This window comes from Chiloscyllium punctatum, chromosome 41 (assembly GCF_047496795.1).
Source record: "Chiloscyllium punctatum isolate Juve2018m chromosome 41, sChiPun1.3, whole genome shotgun sequence".
Classification (NCBI taxonomy): Eukaryota; Metazoa; Chordata; class Chondrichthyes; order Orectolobiformes; family Hemiscylliidae; genus Chiloscyllium; species Chiloscyllium punctatum.
Window position 1 is genome coordinate 40,158,820 of NC_092779.1, and position 20,328 is coordinate 40,179,147.

Below are 20,328 nucleotides of genomic sequence, written 5' to 3' on the forward strand. Positions count from 1 at the left end.
GGTCTCTGTTTACTCACCAATAGTCCTGCTGAGGTTAGCATGGTCAGTGAGAGTAAAGAATTTCAAATAGCAAAAGGCACGAAAAGATAGCCAGTAAATTACAAATGCATATGTAAAATTAAACTGAATTGCTGAACACAGCAATTTGCCGAGTGGACTCGATGGGCCGAATGGCCTTACTTCCACTCTTACGTCTATGTCTTATGGATAGATAAGTGATCAATTTATGCTTGCACTTCACTTTGTGTACACGCCTTCAAGCAAATTGACTGCCATTTGCTAAATTCTCTCCGTGAGTACATTTTTTATTTCAGTTAAGGACTCAAATAGACTTATATTTTCTGCCACTATGATAAAAATCAGCTACCCCACTGTCCTAAATATGAAACGCATGCATTCAGCCATTTTTCCAAAACATTTTTTCCACTCCAGAATAAAAATTCTACCAACTACATTTAAATTGAGAAGGCAGGTTTTGTTTCTTATAAATACTTATCTTCTGAATAAGTCCATGTTTAATTAGACAAGAGAGACCATCCTCCATATCCTCTTTACAGAACCTCTGCAAGGCTTTCAACAGTAATGAGACATTTGTGAACTGATTTTTGTCCATTTCCTGAAAAACAGAACGTTAAGCTGCAACAAGTAATCTGAGTTAGCTGGAGAACTGTGTTATTAATAAATAATGGCACTGTAAGAAAAGGTGCATACCTTGTGAGCTAGTTTATCGAGCTTGTTTACAAATGGCTTATTGCATTTCTGAGGTGGATATTCAGCTTCATTTGACAGAAATTCCTCCAAGGCTCGAAATCCATTGATATTAAAGGCACCTTCAATGAGCGAACAAAGCTGCAATAAAAGAGACAACATTTTAGTCTAGTAACCTGAAGGAGGAACCATTTAAGATGTTAAACTTAGTGAATCCTTACAATATTATACACCACAATCACCTGAAGGAGCAGCGCTCCGAAAGCTAGTGCTTCCAAGTAAACATAGAATATAGAAAAGTACAGCACAGAACAGGTCCTTCGGCCAATGATGTTGTACCAAGGATTATTCCTAATCTAAAATAAAATAACCTAACCTACGCACCCATCAATTCACTGTTGTCCATGTGCATGTCCAGCAGTTGCTTAAATGTCCCGAATGACTCTGCTTCCACTACCACCACTGGCAATGCATTCCACGCATTCACAACTCTCTGCGTTAAGAACCTTCCTCTGACATCTCCTCTATACCTTTCTCCTAATATCTTCAAACTATGACCCCTCGGACCAGTCAATCCTGCCCTGGGAAAATGTCTCTGGCTATTGACTCTATCCATGCCTCTCATTACCTCAATCAGGTCACCTCTCTTCCTCCTCCTCTCCAGAGAGAGAAAAGTCTGAGCTTATACAACCTCTCATCATAAGGCAAACCCTCCAAGTCCAGGCAGCATCCAGGTAAACATTCTTCGCACCCTCTCCATATCTTTCCTATAGTAGGGCGACCAGAACTGGACACAATATTCCAAAGTGTGGTCTCACCAGGGACTTAGAACATAGAACAGTACAGCACAGAACAGGCCCTTTAGCCCACGATGTTGTGCCGGCCACTGATCCTCATGTATGCACCCTTAAATTTCTGTGACCATATGCACGTCCAGGAGTCTCTTAAATGTCCCCAATGACCCTGCCTCCACAACTGCTGTTGGCAACGCATTCCACGCTCTCACAACGCTGTGTAAAGAACCCACCTCTGACATCCCTTCTATACTTTCCTCCAACCAGCATAAAACTATGATCCCTCGTGTTAGTCATTTCTGCCCTGGGAAATAGTCTCTGGCTATCGACTCTATCTATGCCTCTCATTATCTTGTATACCTCAATTAGGTCCCCTCTCCTCCTCCTTTTCTCCAATGAAAAAAAGTCCAAGCTCAGTCAACCTCTCCTCATAAGATAAGCCCTCCAGTCCAGGCAGCATCCTGGTAAACCTCCTCTGAACCCTCTCTGAAGCATCCACATCTTTCCTATAATAGGGTGACCAGAACTGGACGCAGTATTCCAATTGTGGTCTAACCAAAGTTTTATAGAGCTGCAACAAGATCTCATGACTCTTAAACTCAATCCCCCTGTTAATGAAAGCCAAAACAACATATGCTTTCTTAACATCCCTGTCCACTTGGGTGGCCATTCTAAGGGATCTATGTACCTGCACCCCAAGATCCCTCTGTTCCTCCACACTGCCAAGAATCCTATCCTTAATCCTGGACTCAGCTTTCAAATTCGACCTTTCAAAATGCATCACCTCGCATTTATCCAGGTTGAACGCCATCTGCCATTTCTCAGCCCAGCTCTGCAACATGTCTATGTCACATTGCAGCAGATCTCTATACTATTGACAGCACCTCCAACATTTGTCATCAGCAACATTTATCTAACCCACCCCACAACCTCCTCATCCAAGTCATTTGTAAAAACTACAAAAGAGTAGAGGCCCAAGAACAGAGTTCTGTGGGACACCATTCACCACAGACCTCCAGGCAGAATACTTTCCATCTACAACCACTCTGTCTTCTGTCAGCCAGCCAATTCGGAATCCAGATGGCCAAATCTCCCTGTATCCCATACTTCCTGACCATGGGAAACCTTATCAAATGCCTTGCTGAAGTCCACATATACCAAGTCTACTGCTTGACCTGTCTCGTCACCTCCTCAAAAGAACTCAGTAAGGTTTGTGAGGCACGACCTGCCCCTCACAACGCCATGCTGACTCTATGCTTTCTCAAAGTCATAAATCCTATCCCTCAGAATTCTTTCCAAAACCTTGCTGACCACAGATGTAAAATTGACTGGTCTGTAATTGCCAGGGATTTACCTATTCCCCTTCTTGAAAAGAGGAAGAACATCCACCTCCCTCAAACTCCCGTGGAGAGTGAGGAAGCAAAGATCTTTGTCAAAGGCTAAGCAGCCTAGAATAAATCTGGTCTGGGCACTTAATGTTTGCCAAAATTTCCAGCACATCAACTTCAATCTTGATCTGTTCAAGCCTGTTTCCCAGCTCCTCAAAATTTCTTATTCACATTAAAGGTCCCTTTCCTTCGTGAAAACTGAAGCAAAAAGACTCATTTAGGGCTTCCCCTATCTGCTCAGAGTTCACGCACAAGTCCACTACACTATCCCAGACCGGCCCTACCTTTTCCCCGATTATTCTTTTATTCCTCAAAATACTTTTGGGTTCTCCCTAATCCTTCTTGCCACGCCTTCTTCGTGCCTGCTCCTGGCTCTCCTCAGTCCATTTCTGAGCTCCTTTCTAGCAAGCCTGTAATCCTCTAAAGCTCTGCTAGATCCTTGCTTCCTCCACCTTATGTAAGCTGCTTTCTTCCTTTTGATGAGAAGCTCCTCTGTTCTTCACATCCAAGGTTCCTTATTTTTACCCCTTCTTGCCTGTCTCAGAGGAACAAATCAGAGTCACTCGCAACAATTGCTCCTTAAACAAACAAACAGTCTCCACATTCTGTTGTGCCCTCTGTGTGAAACAGTTGCCCACAGTCTGTACTTCCCAACTCCTGTCTCATAGCAACATATTTTCCCTTTCCCTTCCCTGGGTAACTGCTCCTTTCCCTCTCCAAGGCTATGGTAAAGGTGAGGCAGTTGTGATCACTGTCACCAAAGTGTTCTCCCACCGTGAGATCTGACACCTGTCCTGGCTCATTGTTGAGAACCAAATCCAAAATGGCCTCTCCCCTCATCGGCCTGTCTACATACTAAGGAAACCCTCTTGAACATATCTGACAAAAAACAGCTCCATCTAAAGCATCTGCACTAAGGAGATTCCAATTGATATTGGGAGAGTTGAAGTCACCCATAACATCAACCTGCTACATCTGCATTTTTCCAAAATCTGCCAGCCTATGAGTTCTTCAATCTCTCTACTGCTATTCGGTGGTCTGGAGAAAATGTCCCATGAGGTGGCTACTCCCTTGCTGGTACTAACGTCCACCCATACTGTCAGTAGACAAATCTTCACTCTCTCTGATTAGCAATGATTATCACTCCTTTCCAGAGGATAAGTAATTATCACTGAGGACCCTCCCCACAAATGTGTAATACTATATTTCTTGCTTCCTTGATTAGCAATGCTACACCCTCTCCTCTTTTTCCACCCTCCCTGTTCTTTTTAAACGTTCTGAACCCTGGAACATCTTGCAACCATTCCTGCCCCTGTGAAACCCACGTCTCCATTATGACCACAACATCATAGTCCCAAGTACTGATCCACGCTCTAAGTTCTTCACTCTTACTTCTAACACTCCTTGCATTAAAACCTGTTGGACTCAACCTGGTGTTATGATTTTTAACTTCACACACCCCAGTCCAACACCAACATCTCCAAATCATAACCACAATCATGTTACTCAAAACTCAAATTTTAAAAAAGTAGTAATACTTATTTAATCCATAAGAAGCAGTTTCATGATACACTCAACCAACGTTTCAACAACTGAGACAGCTACTTAACCAGCAGCATAATGGATTCAATTGCTGGCACAAGTGCTTCAATCTGCTCTGAAACAAATGTCCTGAACTTTAAAGTACCAGTTGAAATCATTAAGTAATTAATAAAAGATTAGGAGGTCACTTTTTAATGACTAAATTAAAATCAAGGAAGCAAGAAATACAGTATTACACATTTGTGGGGAGGGTTCTCAAAGTGGTAATTACTTATCGTCTGGAAAGGAGTGATAATCATTGCAACACACAGACCAGGTTTCTGTACTTAGCAACAATTGCTATTTATAACAAATGTATGAAGGTGTAAGGGTTACTGTACCTTAGAGAGCTTAAAGCTAGCAAGGACTTAGAGGCACAGAATGTACTGGAAAATCTAGAACATAATATTTGGTCCAGCAGCTAGCAGTACCTGGGTTGCTATGAGACAAAACCAATTCAAATTAGACTACTTTAAATTATGCCCCAAGATACTAAATGCCAATCAAGTTTGAATTTGGTATTTTGACAATATTAAAACCAATAAAATGATCCAATGCTTTGGAGTATAAATATTAAACAAATTGAACATTTGGGGGAAGAGCTGCCAAGCTACCAATATCTGTAGACTGTCCACAAATTAGCGCTTAAAAGGTACCTTTACCTATCAACGACCTGTGAAACAGAAACCGCATGAAGATGACAGAGAACGATATAAAGAAAAGATTTGACAACTGCCTGGTTTTGAAATTGACATTTGAAATTGAAATTTTTGGACTGTGGGAGGAAACCCACGCAGACACGGGGAGAATGTGCAAACTCCACACAGAGTTGCCTGAGGCGGGAATTATAGAAGGGAAAGTAAAAGATAGGTTAGAGAAAGGAGTTGGAAATAGTTTTAGTTAATTATTCTCTGTTAGACTTTTAAAAAGAAATAAAAGTTGCTTTTTTTTTTACTTTAAATAGTGACCTTTGGGATAGTTCTTGGTCTCTCTAATTTTAAACAGATTACAGCATGGGTTAAATCATTTCTGCGTTGCAAGCTTAAATTAGCAGGGGGTTTTACCCCATGTCATAAAACACAAAGTAAATAGATTTTAACCACAGGTAAACAATAGTGAACGGTCACTACTTAACTAGTTAAAACACTAATCTCCTTACACATATATGCAAACTGATTTAGGAGAGAAAAATAAAAGAACTTTCTGGGCAGAGGTAAGGATTGGGAAGACCAGTGATCCCTGCCTGCAGGGATTTTTTTTTTTAAAACTCAATCGTATAGGAGACATTGACATCATTGGCTTAGCCAAAATTCATTGTTCATCTAGAACTATCTAGAAGACATTTTAGAATGACACCACTCTGGGTCTGGACTGACACAAACTAGCCAAGTAACACATTTTCTTCCCCCTTGGACATAAGTGAACCAAGTGCTTGTTAAGAAAACAGTGATAATTTTATGTTGTCAGCAATAGGCTAGCATTTTTATTTGCTGAAATTATTTATGATCAGAATTCTATTTCTCGGGTCCCTCGTGCTGTGAGGCAGCAATGCTAACCACTGAGCCACTGTGCAGGTTTTATTATTTAAAAATAAAGAAAATTGACAAATGAGTGAATGTTCTTCAGTCATTATTGTTTTCTCCGGACCCCATTGAAATAATTGCACCGAGTCACTCTTTATTTACCTGTGCACTGTCAGCTTAGCATCAGTCACTGGAGAGAGAAAGTTCTGAATCTCCTGTTTAAAATAGTTCCTCCTCATTCCCCACACTACTAATATGGGGCAGCATAGATTGTTCCAAGTATTTCTCCAGCACAAATTGGCTCTAACATGATTGACAAATTGCAGATGTTGTTTGGATAACAAACATTCTATTGAATGGGTATAGCAATTTTATATTAGTGATCTTCTACAGCGGGTTGCCATAGTGAGAAGTTGTAGAGAAACAACTGTCACATTACAGCAGAATAACCTGTAGTGTCTATTTTTGTCCACACCACCCGTGTGTTTATTGACTCACCCAGATTAACAGCCCCAGTCAGGGAACTCATTCTACGAGATCCACCTGGCTGACACCATTCCAACCCCCAAGTTAGCTCCTTCCCCCTCTCAGCCCTGGGATGTAGGCCTGTTCTTTTTCCTATAGTTTCTCCTGGGGCACTTCCTTTGATTCTGCCTCAGATACTGATTCTGCCTTTGATTGATAAATTCTTGATGTCACAAGGTATTAAGGGCTACGGGGAGAATGCAGGTAAGTGGAGTTGAAATGCCCATCAGCCATGATTGAATGGCGGAGTGGACTCGATGGGCCGAATGGCCTTACTTCCACTCCTACGGCATGTACTCAATCATAGCCCGCCTCTTGCGCTAAGAGCATCTCAACCAAAAATCTTTAGGCAGCAATGCCAAAGGCTGCAACATTTATCATGTCCATCTCACCTTCAGAGGTTTATTTGATGCTAGACAGAGGGGGAGAACCCACGGGTTCTAACAGCCTTGTCGGATGTTGCGAGGGTCCGGTATGCTCTGTTTCTACCCCACTTGCAAGGTTGCAGCTTTCATGTGGTCCATGTGCTTATCAAAATGGTCTCATCCTCAAACCATATAGGACCTGACCTCACATCAACCATGCCTCTTACCTGTGCAGGGCCTTTCCCATGGCTTTGATCACCTGAAGTAAACTGCCTTTCTTGCTTAGAGGAATCTGGTGGACATGCACCTGATACAGTTTCACCTTCAACCTCATCCCAAGATCCAGGAAATTCAGATTTAACCTGGATGTGACATCATCTTCCCATGAGCAACTTTGCTGGAGGTATCCCTGTAGTTGAGAGGGTTGGTCCTATAATCAAACAGGAACCAGGACAGTTTGTAATCAGGTGAAGCTGTAGGCTATTTCTTTAATCCTGCCTTCAAAGTTTGGACTGCTCGTTCCGCCAGATAATTAAGGACAGCTCCACACCATCCATTATCCTCGTGCTGAATGCAATTTGACTTTAGGAAATGCTCAAATTCTCTGCAGACAAATGATGCCTTGTTATCTGTGACCAATGTATATTTGGTCAGTGCATTGCAAAATGCGCAACTTTTCAATCATTGTTCCAATGTTTGATGAATGAACTCATGTACATTCAACAACTTTGAATGGATGTCCACAAAGACTAAAAATAGAACCCACAAAAAGGACTGGTATTGTCAGCGTGTAACCAAATCCAGGATTTACCTGGCCATTCCCACAAATGTGGGGAACTGCCAATGGTAATTTTTGTCCTTGTTGGCACTCTGATTGCTGTCCACCAATTCAGCTATGTCAGCATCCAATCTTGACCACCAGACAACTTCTTGCCAACATCTTCACAGTGGAAACCCCTAGATGACCTTAAAGTTCAGCCAGTATCTGGTGAGGACTTTTGCCTGGAACAATCACTTGCTCCCCATAATAATATACAATCCTCTCTGGTGATCTGGTCTCAGAAGGGTTTCAATTCTGGTTATAATACCCCTTTTGTTTCCCCCATCACCAGCTGTTTTAGTTTTGCAGGACTGGATCTTTTTGTGTCCATAGTCAGATATTGTCAGCCATAACTGAAAGCGTATCCAGAAAAGTTTAAAACAAGAATGGACTCTTACAGTGTGGTGCTGCCATTGATATATCTGCCAGAAGGAGGAGGCTCAAGATATCTGCATTTGCCACTTAGTCTCCCAGAGAGACTTCCAACTTCAGGAAAGAATAAAAACTGAATTTGACTATGGACGGCATAGCCCTGTCCTCCAAGTAGCCCTAGCATGGGTTTGTGGCCCATTACTATCACAAATTTATATCTGTAAAATGTATTAGTGGAATTTCATCACAAAGATGACTGCCAAATCTTCCTTTGCTACCTGAGCAAATGCCTTCAGCATTATGCTTCCCTGACATTTGGCTAGAGTGTTCCTTGCCATTGGGCCACCAGTGAGCCAACATGGCAATACTGTATGGGAAGGCATCTTATTTGGGATCTTATTGTGCTAATACCTTAGACAAAAGCGGTTTTTTCACTTCTGCGATGGCAAAATCCTGGCCACCAAATCATTTCCGAGGCAGACCCTTTATCAATTGCAAAAGTAAGGGCGCCAGGGTACATTTAACATTGTGATAATTCATCAACCCAATGACAGACTCAAGCTCTGGGACAGACATGACAGTTTGGACAACTTTGATCGCCCTCATTTGATCTTCTACAGGTGTAACGTGGTCTTGTCAACTCTGTGGCTCAAGTAGGTCACTTGGGGTGCCTGGAATACATTTACTCTCCTAAGGCTTACCTTCACCTTCAAGAAAAGTTTAAGCACTTTGTCAAGTTCTCTCAATGCTCTTTATTGATCATCTCAGTTATTGGCAAGTCATCCAGATATATGACAACCCGGGGTAGACATTGTGAAATATTTTCTAGTGGATGATGGACAACACCACAGGTAGGTGATCCCCAAAAGGCAGTCTCGTATATTGGTACAAACACTTATGGGTGTTAACTGTAGCATACCTCTGGAATCCTCATCTAAATCACAATTTCACATAGGTATGGTGCATGCCTAACTTACTGAAGGTCAACCCACCCTGCCAGATTTGCATACAACTCCTCTGAGGGATTGGTATATATTCATCTGTTAAAAGCACTTCATTTCTTTGAAATTCCCACAAAGACAAACCAACCGGTTAGCTTCACAGCTGGTACAACTAGTGCTGCCTATTCTGTAAACTGGGCTGAGCAGAATATTTGATTATATCAGCCAGGAACCCTTGATTGGTCCAATTTAACAATCCCAACCAGTGAACTCATTTTATGAGATCCACCTGGTTAATATTGTTCCAATCACCACAAACACATGGCAAAAAGAACAATTGGCATGTGAAGGAATGCATCACATTTGTCAGGCATTGGGCTAGGGGGAGCCTGTACAAATTGAATGGACTGTATCCTAGCAGGAGTGATACTGGTTGTGAGGTGTTGGAGAGGGTTTAAGCTAGGAAACTCAGATAAAAGCAAAACTAGTAGCAAAAAAAGTAAGGAATAAACAAAAACAGAAGACGAGCAAAGCAAAGGCAAACCCTCAAGTCACTCTTGGTAATTTTACCAAAAGACGCTGAAGTCTCACACAGTCCATTCTGTACTGTTGGCAGCCTTGCTGCAGCCTTCAAATAGTGTTCATCATGGAGGAGAAATCATCAAGGAGGCGATTCCCTTGGCCAGGTTTGCTCTGGTGTAGTGAGATTTCACATGACACCGAGTCAATGTTGAGGACTCCCAGGGCTTCTCCTCCCCTAGTGAATATCACTATGCCACCACCAGGCAGTGGGACAGGGTATACCCAAGGATAATGTTAGTGGTGACTGTAGTACAGTCTGCCGAGTGTGGCTCTCTTAGGCTGCTGCCTGCTAATCATAAAAACATAGGAAACAAAGTGGGAGGACATTCAATATGATAATTGATAATTATTCAATCCAATACCAGATTCCTCCTTTCTTTGCATACCCTTTAACCGCAAGAATGATAACTAACTCCTTAAAAACATTCACTGCTTTGCCTACTCTACAGAAACAGCTTTCCTGATTTTGACACAAGCCTCCACATGCTCATATGGAGGACTTCACAATGTCAAATGTACCATCCTCATTTCTGATGCCTTGATCGATGCAAAGTTGCCTGTCTAGTTTTATTCTATTTGTAGCAGTTAGATAAAAGAATGGCTTGCTTGGCTCTCAGAAAAAAAAATCAACCACATTGCTGTGGATCTGGTGTCACATGTAGGCCAGACCAGAAGAGGGCAGCGGATTTTCCTTCCTTCAAGGGCATTAGTGAACCAAACATATTTTCAACTCCGTTCTATCCAGAGTGAATTGAAATTTCAGCCAAGATGCAATTTCCACTTATGAACCTCAGTGCATTAGTCTGGGCCTCTGGATTACTCAGTGACAATACCACTACATCACCACCCCCTGTTTCTAATGAATGTGGGAGATAGAACATAGAACATAGAACATTACAGCGCAGTACAGGCCCTTCGGCCCTCGATGTTGCGCCGATCAAAGCACCCCTAACCTACACTAAGCCACTATCCTGCATATACCTATCCAATGCCCGCTTAAATACCCATAAAGAGGGAGAGTCCACTACTGCTACTGGCAGGGCATTCCATGAACTTACGACTCGCTGAGTGAAGAACCTACCCCTAACATCAGTCCTATATCTACCCCCCTTAATTTAAAGCTATGCCCCCTTGTAATAGCTGACTCCATACGTGGAAAAAGGTTCTCACTGTCAACCCGATCTAACCCCCTAATCATCTTGTACACCTCTTTCAAATCACCCCTAAACCTTCTTTTCTCCAATGAAAACAACCCCAAGTGCCTCAGCCTTTCCTCAAAGGATCTTCCTACCATACCAGGCAACATCCTGGTAAACTTCCTCTGCACCCGTTCCAGTGCCTCCACATCCTTCCTATAGTATGGCGACCAAAACTGCACACAATATTCCAGATGCGGCCGCACCAGAGTCTTATACAACTGCAGCATGACCTCAGGACTCCGGAACTCAATTCCTCTACCAATAAAAGCCAGTACGCCATATGCCTTCTTCACTGCACTATTTACCTGGGTGGCAACTTTCAGAGATCTGTGTACATGGACACCAAGATCCCTCTGCTCTTCCACACTACCAAGTAGTCTACCATTAGCCCAGTAATCCATCTTTTTATTACTCTTACCAAAGTGAATCACTTCACACTTTCCTAGTGTGGCTGGGGTGAGGTAGAAGGAAGGAAGAATCATGGAACCAGCATGGAAGCTCAATTCATCAAACTTGCTGCACAATTCAAATAATTCAGGTTCTTGACATGTAAGTGGATCTTGGATTATTGGAGGTAGGCAGGAAAGTGGAGTCAAGGCCAGAATGGATCTACTATTTTCATCTTTCAAAATTAATGAATCTACTTGCACCATTAAAAACAGTACCAAAGATACCCAACCTTTAAACAAAGATCTTCTGCTGTTGATTTGAAATGGAATGACCCATTTTAAAAATATGACCTAGATGTCATCTTTTCCATCGGAGGACAGAAATCATAACTCAACATCCCTTAAAAGAAAATTTTCAGGCAGGATTATTGATTAAAGTATCAATTACAGATGAGGGGGCATAATATACTAAATGAAGTCCATAAGGGTTGCGCTCAAACAAAACAAAAGGGCAGTCACACCTCCAGGTGTATATATCCCATATAGTGGGGGAGAAGAGCAAAAGACCTCCGAGTGCAAACTAATTGGGTATAACTACTTGGGGACTTCAACTATTCAAATAATCAACTTTGATATCAACATCACAAAAAGCATAGGGCACAAAAAAATCTTTACCTAGTACATAAGCCCAAAAATAGGTGGCAGTTTTAGGAAATGAAGTTTCTCAGGTGGATAACTTGCTGTGACAGTGATCATAATAGAGTTAAAATTTAGCATCACTCTGGAAAGAAGGTGAAAGAAAGAACAGAAATAGAGGCTCTCAACTGGGAGAAGGCAAACTTTACGATTGCTGAGATGATCTAGCAAATGTGAGCTGGTTATAGTTCCTTGAAGAAACAAGTCAGCAGAAAATCAATGGAAGGCTTCAAAATCAAAATTCTATAGTACTGTATAGCTAGTCTCCACAAAGAAGAAAAAAAAGTGATACTGTCAGCTCTAGAGCTCTCTAGCTATCCAGTAGTATATGGGGCAAGATAAAACAACAAACAAAAAACAAGGCTGGAAGTGATCTAAAAAAAAATTAAGTTTCCTGAAGTATAGAAGGTTTCACAGGTAAAAAAGAAAATTAGAAAAGCAAAGAAGATATGAAGACATATTGACTGGTAACAATGGAGGGAAACCAAAAGATACTTACCTAAAAGAACAAGGTGACAACTGAGGAAAAAAAGTTAGACCTATTAGAGGTGCTTGGTGACTGGTGTATGGATACAGAAAATGTTGGTGTTCTTCAATCCTTTGTCTTTACAAAGTGAAGGAATGATGAGACGGAACATACCAAAAGAAATAACCACCTTGAAAATGGGCTAAGTGAATTTATCCAAGGTAGATAGCCTAGGAGGAAATAGATATTTCAAACAACATCATCCTATACTCACTAAATACAGGAGCAGTGACAGAGGGTTAGAGGTCTGCAAATATTATATCATTACCTAAAAATAAAATGGCAAGGCATGGGCTAAGAATTTATGTCAGTCAGCCTGACAGTAGTGGTGGACAAATTACAATATTGAGATAGGATTAAGTGCTACTCTGAGAGACACAGATTAATCAGGGATAGTCAGCATGGTTTTGTTAAAGGAAGGATGGGTCTTACTAAGAGTGGTAAGAAGGATGGTTAGTGAGATAGTGCAGTGAATGTTGTCTACATGGATTCTAGTAAGGTATTTAACAGGGTTTCATGGCAGACTAGTCTGAGCACAAAGCTCATGGAATATAGGGGTATTTAGCAAATTGGAACCAAAATGGCCTGCGGTTTCTCACCATAAACCAATGGTTAGCAGATGATTTTGCAAGTTGAAAGTACTTTCCAGTATGTTCGATAGGGCTCCATTTTGAATTTCTTGCTCATTGTTGGGGCAGCATGGTGGCTCAGTGGTTAGCACTGCTACCTCATAGCACCAGGGTCCCAGGTTCAATTCTAGCCTCGGGCAACTGTCTGTGTGGAGTTTGCACATTCTCCCTGTGCCTGCTTTGGTTTCCTCCGGGTGCTCCAGTTTCCTCCCACAATCCAAAGACGTGCAGGTCAGGTGAATTGGCCATGCTAAATTGCCCCATAGTGTTAGGCACATTAGTCAGAGGGAAACGGGACTGGGTGGGTTACTCTTTGAAGTGTCGGTGTAAACTTGTTGGTCCAAAGGGCCTGTTTCACACTGTAGGGAATCTAATCTAATTGTATATTTAAAAAATGAAACAGAAATTGAGAAGCATGATTTGGAAATGTGCAAATCAGAAAAGATAGGCTGATAATTGTTAGTATGAAGACTGCTGTCAACTGGAGGATACTTTCAACAGTTTGAGACAGAAAAGTAACAAATGGAATTCACTCCTGAACAGAGATGTTAAGCATTTAGAAAGGTAAATAAAGCAAACAAACATAATAAGCAGGAGGGTGAAGGGAGAGAGAGCTTGGACACATTCACAGGTCTCTGAGGTGGTGGGGAGAAAAAGCAAGCAGGTGTGCAGTATGCATTCCTTCATTGGGCAAGATACAAATGCAAAAGCAGGGATGTAATGATCGAGATAATAAATGATACTGGTTTGTCTATACCTGGGGTTGCATGCAATCCTGGTTAAGACATGACAGGAAGAATATAATTCCCGAGTGCAGAGAATATTTAAAAGGTTTGAAAATTGTTCCTTAGAAGAGGGGACAGAGATGATTTGAGATGTACAAAATGAGGGGCTCAGATAGTGGCAAGGGAAGAGTTTTGGTTGCTGTTTTGACATCAATTCCAATTTAACCAGTTTAAATTATGCCCCAAGATACTAAAACGCAATCAAGTTTGAATTTATTGTTTTGCCAACATCAAATTAATGAGATGATCTGATGTGGGGGAATATAAGAATGTGGACATTTTGAAAATTGGTCAGAAAGCAACTGCCATGTTCCTATTGACCTAACTGTCAAACATCTTGCTCTCAAAGAAATTAGAAAACACAACCAAAAAGGTACCTTTTCACGTGAACCATATACACAATAAAAAAGACAGACAACACCTAGGTAGATCCGTAGCTAGAAGACATAGAAGACAGACTGTGTTGTTTTGAAATTAAATTAATGTAATTTTAATAAGTGTGTCTTATTGGAACAGCAAACTGTTATAGAGTTGGAGGCAGATAGTAAGCAGTTAAGAGAAAAAAGATGGCTTAGTGTTGTGAATACTTGTTTAATGTTCGCTTTTAGAAGTTTAAAAATAAATTAATATTATTTTCTTTAAATAGTGGAATTTGGGAGTTCTCCGTCACTCATTTTAACAGGTTGAGGGGAGGTGAGCTTTTGTGGGTGTTTGGTTTTAATTAACAGAGGGGCTCACCATCGTGTCATAACACTACCAAGAGTTCCAGGAAGAAGTTATCTATTGTTCAGTATTTACACTTCAACTTGATCTTGAAGATAATAAAATTACTCTTAATTGTAATTAACTCCAAGCTTCTTGTTGCTTCAGTTTCTTAACCAGATGCCCCTACTTATCTACTGTTAATCTTGATCGTACCTTTTAAAAGTTAACAACAATTATGAACCAGTGATGAGAAATCTTACCATTAATTCCTTTTTAACTGGCATAATTTCAGTCACTCCTTTACTTGCTCAGTACAATTCTTCTTCCTGGAAAGATTAGAAAAAAAGAAGTTTACATTCAAAAAATAGTGAATGTTATTAAAGACAGGCAACATGCAAAGATTCATTCTTAGAAATCAGACCTGGTTGAAACCATTTAAAACACCTGAAGGTGCGATATCAGGGGATTCAATGGTCTCTCCGTTTCTACAAATGGTGCTCCATCCCCTTTTAAAGGGATTAGTCAGCCATATTGAAGATGTGAAAAGGTGGAATTAAATGCAGGAGAGTACTGGTGGTAAAAATTGAATAATGGAATCTTCCTCCAGCCCCCAAATGAGAATGGTAGGGAAATCAAAGTCACCATTTGTTGCACATCTCTATACAACTAAATGACCAAAAAAAACTGCATGGCAAGACAATTGCACTGCTGGACTCTAAATAAATAACTGATACAAGTGTCCATTATAATAAAGTCAGCCTTAAGCACAATTGCATATTGAAAGTTGACTACTTGACCAGGATATTGCAAGGATTATAAACAAACGAACTAAAGAACTGTGGATGCTGAAAATCAAGAACAGAAATTTCTGGAAAAATTGCTGATCTGGCAGCATCAAGAGAGAAAGCAGATAATCTTTCAAGTTGAGTGACTTGAAATAATGACTGCTTTCCCTCCTCAGATTCTCAACAAATGTTGAGTTTTGCCAGAAATTTCTGTTTGTATTATTGCAAAGTCTGTTTTTAACTTTGTGAAATACCTTCAGTTTTAGTCTAGTACCCACTTGCAAAGCAGATGATCTTGACTGAGCATTTCTGCTTAGACAGTTTCTTTAACAAGAGAGCCCAGTATTGCACCAACCAATGATATTTAATACAGAGAGTATTCCTATCTGAGCCTGGAGGCCAGAGTTCAAATCTCACCTGTTCCAGTTGTGTGCAACATCTCTAAACAGTTGGTTAGAGAATATCTATGATGAGACTTCAGCATAAGAGTTAGGATTTGATCTATGCTGTGATTTGCATTTAAGCATTTAAATGCTGCTCCACATTCAATACTGTGTATGAGCATTAAATAATATTCAAATATATATTGTGTAGCATTAGGACATAAAACATTAAATTAGAATAAATGCAAGCAGTAACAATCCAGTGAATGAAAACAGTATGTAAAATCAACTACAGTGTGAACAATTATTGACATTCTCAATTTACAATGCTGTACACAACTCATTACAGCAAGTGAGCTCTATTGCAAGAGAAAAAAAGATCTTAAACAGGACGATGGGATACAATGATGATTTCACAACCACCACCTCATCTATTTATGTCACTCTGTCATTTGGTAGTATAGAATCTGTATATTGTGAAAAACAGTCAAAACATTTCATCTTGCAATAATCAGGAAAATTTGCAAGTGATAAGGAACATATGCTTTAGGAGAGGACAGTGCTAGTTGTTAGCTATACGACAGGTAACTGATGTATTTTTCAATCTTTAAATTTTCAACCAAATTGATTCAGATGGTAGTAGCATTGCTGCCACTGGGGGCAGAAACGAACCACAGAATACGGTCATGTATTTTCTAGATTTGAAAAAGGAGCAGTGTACGCAAATCTAATTGAAGAATTACACACAACCAATTTAGGATTGTTAATCATAGAATCATACCTAATGTTAGCCTTTGAGTTTTGCAAGCAAAAACTAGTTGGGCATAGCCAACACTTTGCTTGTTACAAGTGGCTGAAAGGTACATGCTTACTATCTATCAGTCTTGCTTCACTGAGTGATAAGCAGAACATGTTTAGGCTTGATGAAAGCCTCATACATTGATACTTGAGAAGTTGTTCTGATGAGTGCAACATGAAAATCTCCAAAGTGTAATCAGCAATGCCTACTTTATTGTTAAATCTTTAGTGTAACTGGATTCGTTTAGAATTATTCTGATGATTAACGGGTACATTGATCGCTTCTATTATCTTGTCACTAACAGCTGGTATTGATTTTTGATTAAGGATAAACAAAAGAATGTTTTAATAAACACAAGTGTTGAAAACGCAAAATGGAGTAAATATTTTGATTCTTTCAAATTTCGTTCAACGGAAAACCGAAATGTGCACTACTATAAAGTGTGGCGTATCCAACTATCCACATCGTTCTTTTCAAGTGGAATTTGTGAAACGCCCATTGCAAAAAAAAAATACATCCATGAATATTTTCAAATAGAAAATTTGGGGATCTACCCTACCATGATCTGTTTAATTTACTCCTTAATAATGTCAGGTTTCAATTTGCATTCAAGACGTAATATGGGATGCCTGGTTACATGCCAGAGAATGATCGCCCCTACAATTTAAACCTTCTCTTTCCCCTATTGACGTTATAATTGTGTTCAGGTGCCTCCCCTTACTGTTACACCACAGATAAACAACCCAAAAATCATAATACTAACAGAGTTTTGGCTCCATTAAAAAAAAAGTTATAGAATCCCTACATTGCGAAAGAGTTCGGCCCATCGAGTCTACACCAATCCTCTGAAGAACATCTCACCCAAATTCAGACCCCCATAACTCGTGTTAAATTATCTTGCCTGCACATTCCCCAGACACTTTGGACAATTTAGCAAATCGAAGGTAGACTTACAGGAATTATACCAGGTCTAAACTAATAAATATTAATTTCAAGTAGAATTCTTACCTTCAGAGGAAATTGAAGGGTGAATTAATAGAATTCTAAACTACGAAGCCCTTTGATGGGTTGATGTAAAGAAAATACTGTTATCAGTGGATAAGTCTAAAACGAAGGTTGTGTAGTCTAACAATACATTCATGTAAATTCTCTTCAACTAGAAATCTGCCGTTGCAATATGAAACTTGTCACGGGAAGTATTGAAATAAATAGCATCGCTACATTTCAGGGGAAACTAGTAAAAATGGAGGGAAAAACGAATAAAGTCGCGCTTTGGTTGAATAAATAATACGGCAGCAAGGTTGGTTTGGAACATGGAACATGAAAGAGTGACATGGTCCATTGTACTGAACAGGCATTAGGTACAAAATCTTACTCTAGATCGATCCACTGACAAGAAATAGACTAATCTTCTCCACAATATTTAATTTGAAAATAAGATACATTGAAGAACAAGTCGACTTAGACAAATCCCTTTAAAGAGAAAATTATTACACGGAATGCTTGACACCTGGCTTTTCGAAGATGGTTAATGATTAATCAGACGGAAACAAGCTGCACGTGTGCAAGTGGGACACCAGAAAGAAACCCAATTATCCAATCCATCAAAATAGGCGATTTGAAAAATTCAACTGCCGTCCAGATTGAACAGGGTTCTTTATAATTAAATAGTGTTAACTCTCAGCCACGTTTCAATAGTCTAATAAATAAATTTGAAGTTGGAGATTTGAGTGTTTTCTAAATAACGTCCTACAATTCTCACATATATTTTGATATCTAAACTTATTTTTACTTTACAACTAAAACCATCACCTTACCCCATCCAAAATAAATTGACCAAAACTGGATCACCCCTAAAACAAAATTAAAAGCTGAACTGTTGTGGAAAGTATTCTAACAAATATTATTATAATAAAACGAACAAGTTCGATCATTTCAAACATTAGTCAACCATATCTAGAAGGTACGACAGAAAGCAATAACTTCAAAACAACATTCGGGAAGTTTAGATTAGATTACTTAGTGTGGAAACAGGCCCTTCGGCCCACACCGACCCTCCGAAGCGCAACCCACCCATACCCCTACATTTACCCCTTTTACCTAACACTACAGGCAATTTAGCATAGCCAATTCACCTAATCTGCACATTTTTGGATTGTAGGAGGAAACCGGAGCACCCGGAGGAAACCCACGCAGACACGGAGAATGTGCAAACTCCACACAGTCAGTCGCCTGAGTTGGGAATTGAACCCGTGTCTCTGGCGCTGTGAGGCAGCAGTGCTAACCACTGTGCCACCCAAAATTTCAGTTTCTTCCAAAAACAGGCAAATTCCAAACTACTCCGTGACACCACTCCTCCAGCAAACAGAATAGTGCCGAATCGGTCTTACACAACCCAAACGTTAGTGAACTACAATAAATGCAGCTTATATTTTGATAAAATGTTTTGCTCCCCAATCACTCGTAAGTAGGTTAATTATCGGACATGCAGGCGCTTTTATCTGAGCCTCAGTCTGCTTTTGGACTCCGTCCGCTATAATAACTTCGAACTCGTCTTCAGCATATTGATATTACTTTCTTCCAGCCTAAAGGAGTACCAACTTTCCAAATCATGCGTTGCTAATCCCCCCCAAATATTCTGAATGCGAACCTTGAGTGGAAGAGAGAAGATCCAGTTCTCAAAGTCTATTTCAGAATCACGTTCATAGATAGAGCTAGGAAGAATGCTCTGCTGAGAGTCTGGGGAGTGAAGGGCCAAATTCGTTTACATAATCTCTGCATTGTTACCTGAAATACACACCATGTAATCATAAAATCAAGCAGATTGAAGAATTGAATCCATAATTTAAACTGCGGTGTGGGTGATGTTTGATTCATGGGACAATGACACTGTTATTGGGAAAAAAAGTAGGTGGCTGGAATCGGTGTTTTAAACTTTCAGAGTGAGGAATGAATCAGGTTAAGAGAGATTTAGAAATCTAAGGAGGAGAATGAAGGCAGTACTGAGATTTGGGTGAACACAATACAGCAGGAAAGGATAGACACTTCTGCGGTCGTAGTGCATCAGTCGATAAAGTTGGAAGAGATTAGTCAATTAGGGAGTCATTTCAGCACAATAAGTGTTCAATATCCATTCACATCCCGTAATCCTACATATTAAGTTTCTTCAAATTCATTTCCTTTTGAAATTATTGATCATCTCTGCTCAGAGGACCCCTGAAAGCAACGAATTCCACATCACTAAAAGTTACGTGCGGCCGAATCTTACCAAAAGTGTCATTTTTGGCGAGATTCGTGGAGGATTTCACTTCACTAGCCCTAGCATGTTTTCTTGTGCTATCTTCTCAAATCGTCTCGTTAATTAGGCATAATGTACGGCACCCCACTCAGACTCTCCCACTTACCACAGGTGGCAACTGCTGGGACCTCCGAGGATTTCCGTACGGGCCTACCTTTAAACCTCAACTGTGTCCAGCCAAGTGAGAACCGTCCCGAACAGTTATCAGCAGATGTCATTGACAGCCCATTCTGGTGGTCGCCGTGGATGTGTAAGAGTGGGGTCGGCTGCGCGTGGTTGCTGCGCATGGAGCATACCCTGAGACGTCAGTGATTAATGGAGGGCAAGGAAGACCAAGCAGAAAGCTGGAGTCGGCAGGATACCGCTTTGAGTTTCATAATGGGAACTGTTACTGTCCAGTTTCTATGCTGCAGGTGGGAAAATGGGAAACTGCACATCAGTGACGTGAGATGACATTTTGATGAAGATACAGCCAAACATTCTGCTCACCACCCACTTGCAAGAATCTCACTGGTCAACACTTGTTTAGAAAATG

At 40.5% G+C, this 20,328-nt stretch overlaps 1 protein-coding gene across 2 annotated transcripts in view; it reads right to left on the bottom strand.

Annotated features, from left to right (window-relative positions):
• Window positions 1-235: 235 nt before the first annotated feature.
• LOC140464997 (synaptonemal complex protein 2-like) overlaps window positions 236-20,328 on the bottom strand; it is a 50,315-nt gene continuing 30,222 nt past the window's right edge. For both annotated transcript variants that reach the window (XM_072560768.1, XM_072560767.1), the window contains 3 exons: window positions 14,789-14,854; window positions 712-849; window positions 236-616 (listed from right to left, as the gene is read on the bottom strand). In XM_072560768.1, coding sequence (XP_072416869.1) covers window positions 443-616; window positions 712-849; window positions 14,789-14,812 — 336 coding nt within the window. In that variant the 5' untranslated portion in view covers window positions 14,813-14,854 and the 3' untranslated portion in view covers window positions 236-442. The remainder of the gene's footprint in view (window positions 617-711; window positions 850-14,788; window positions 14,855-20,328) is intronic.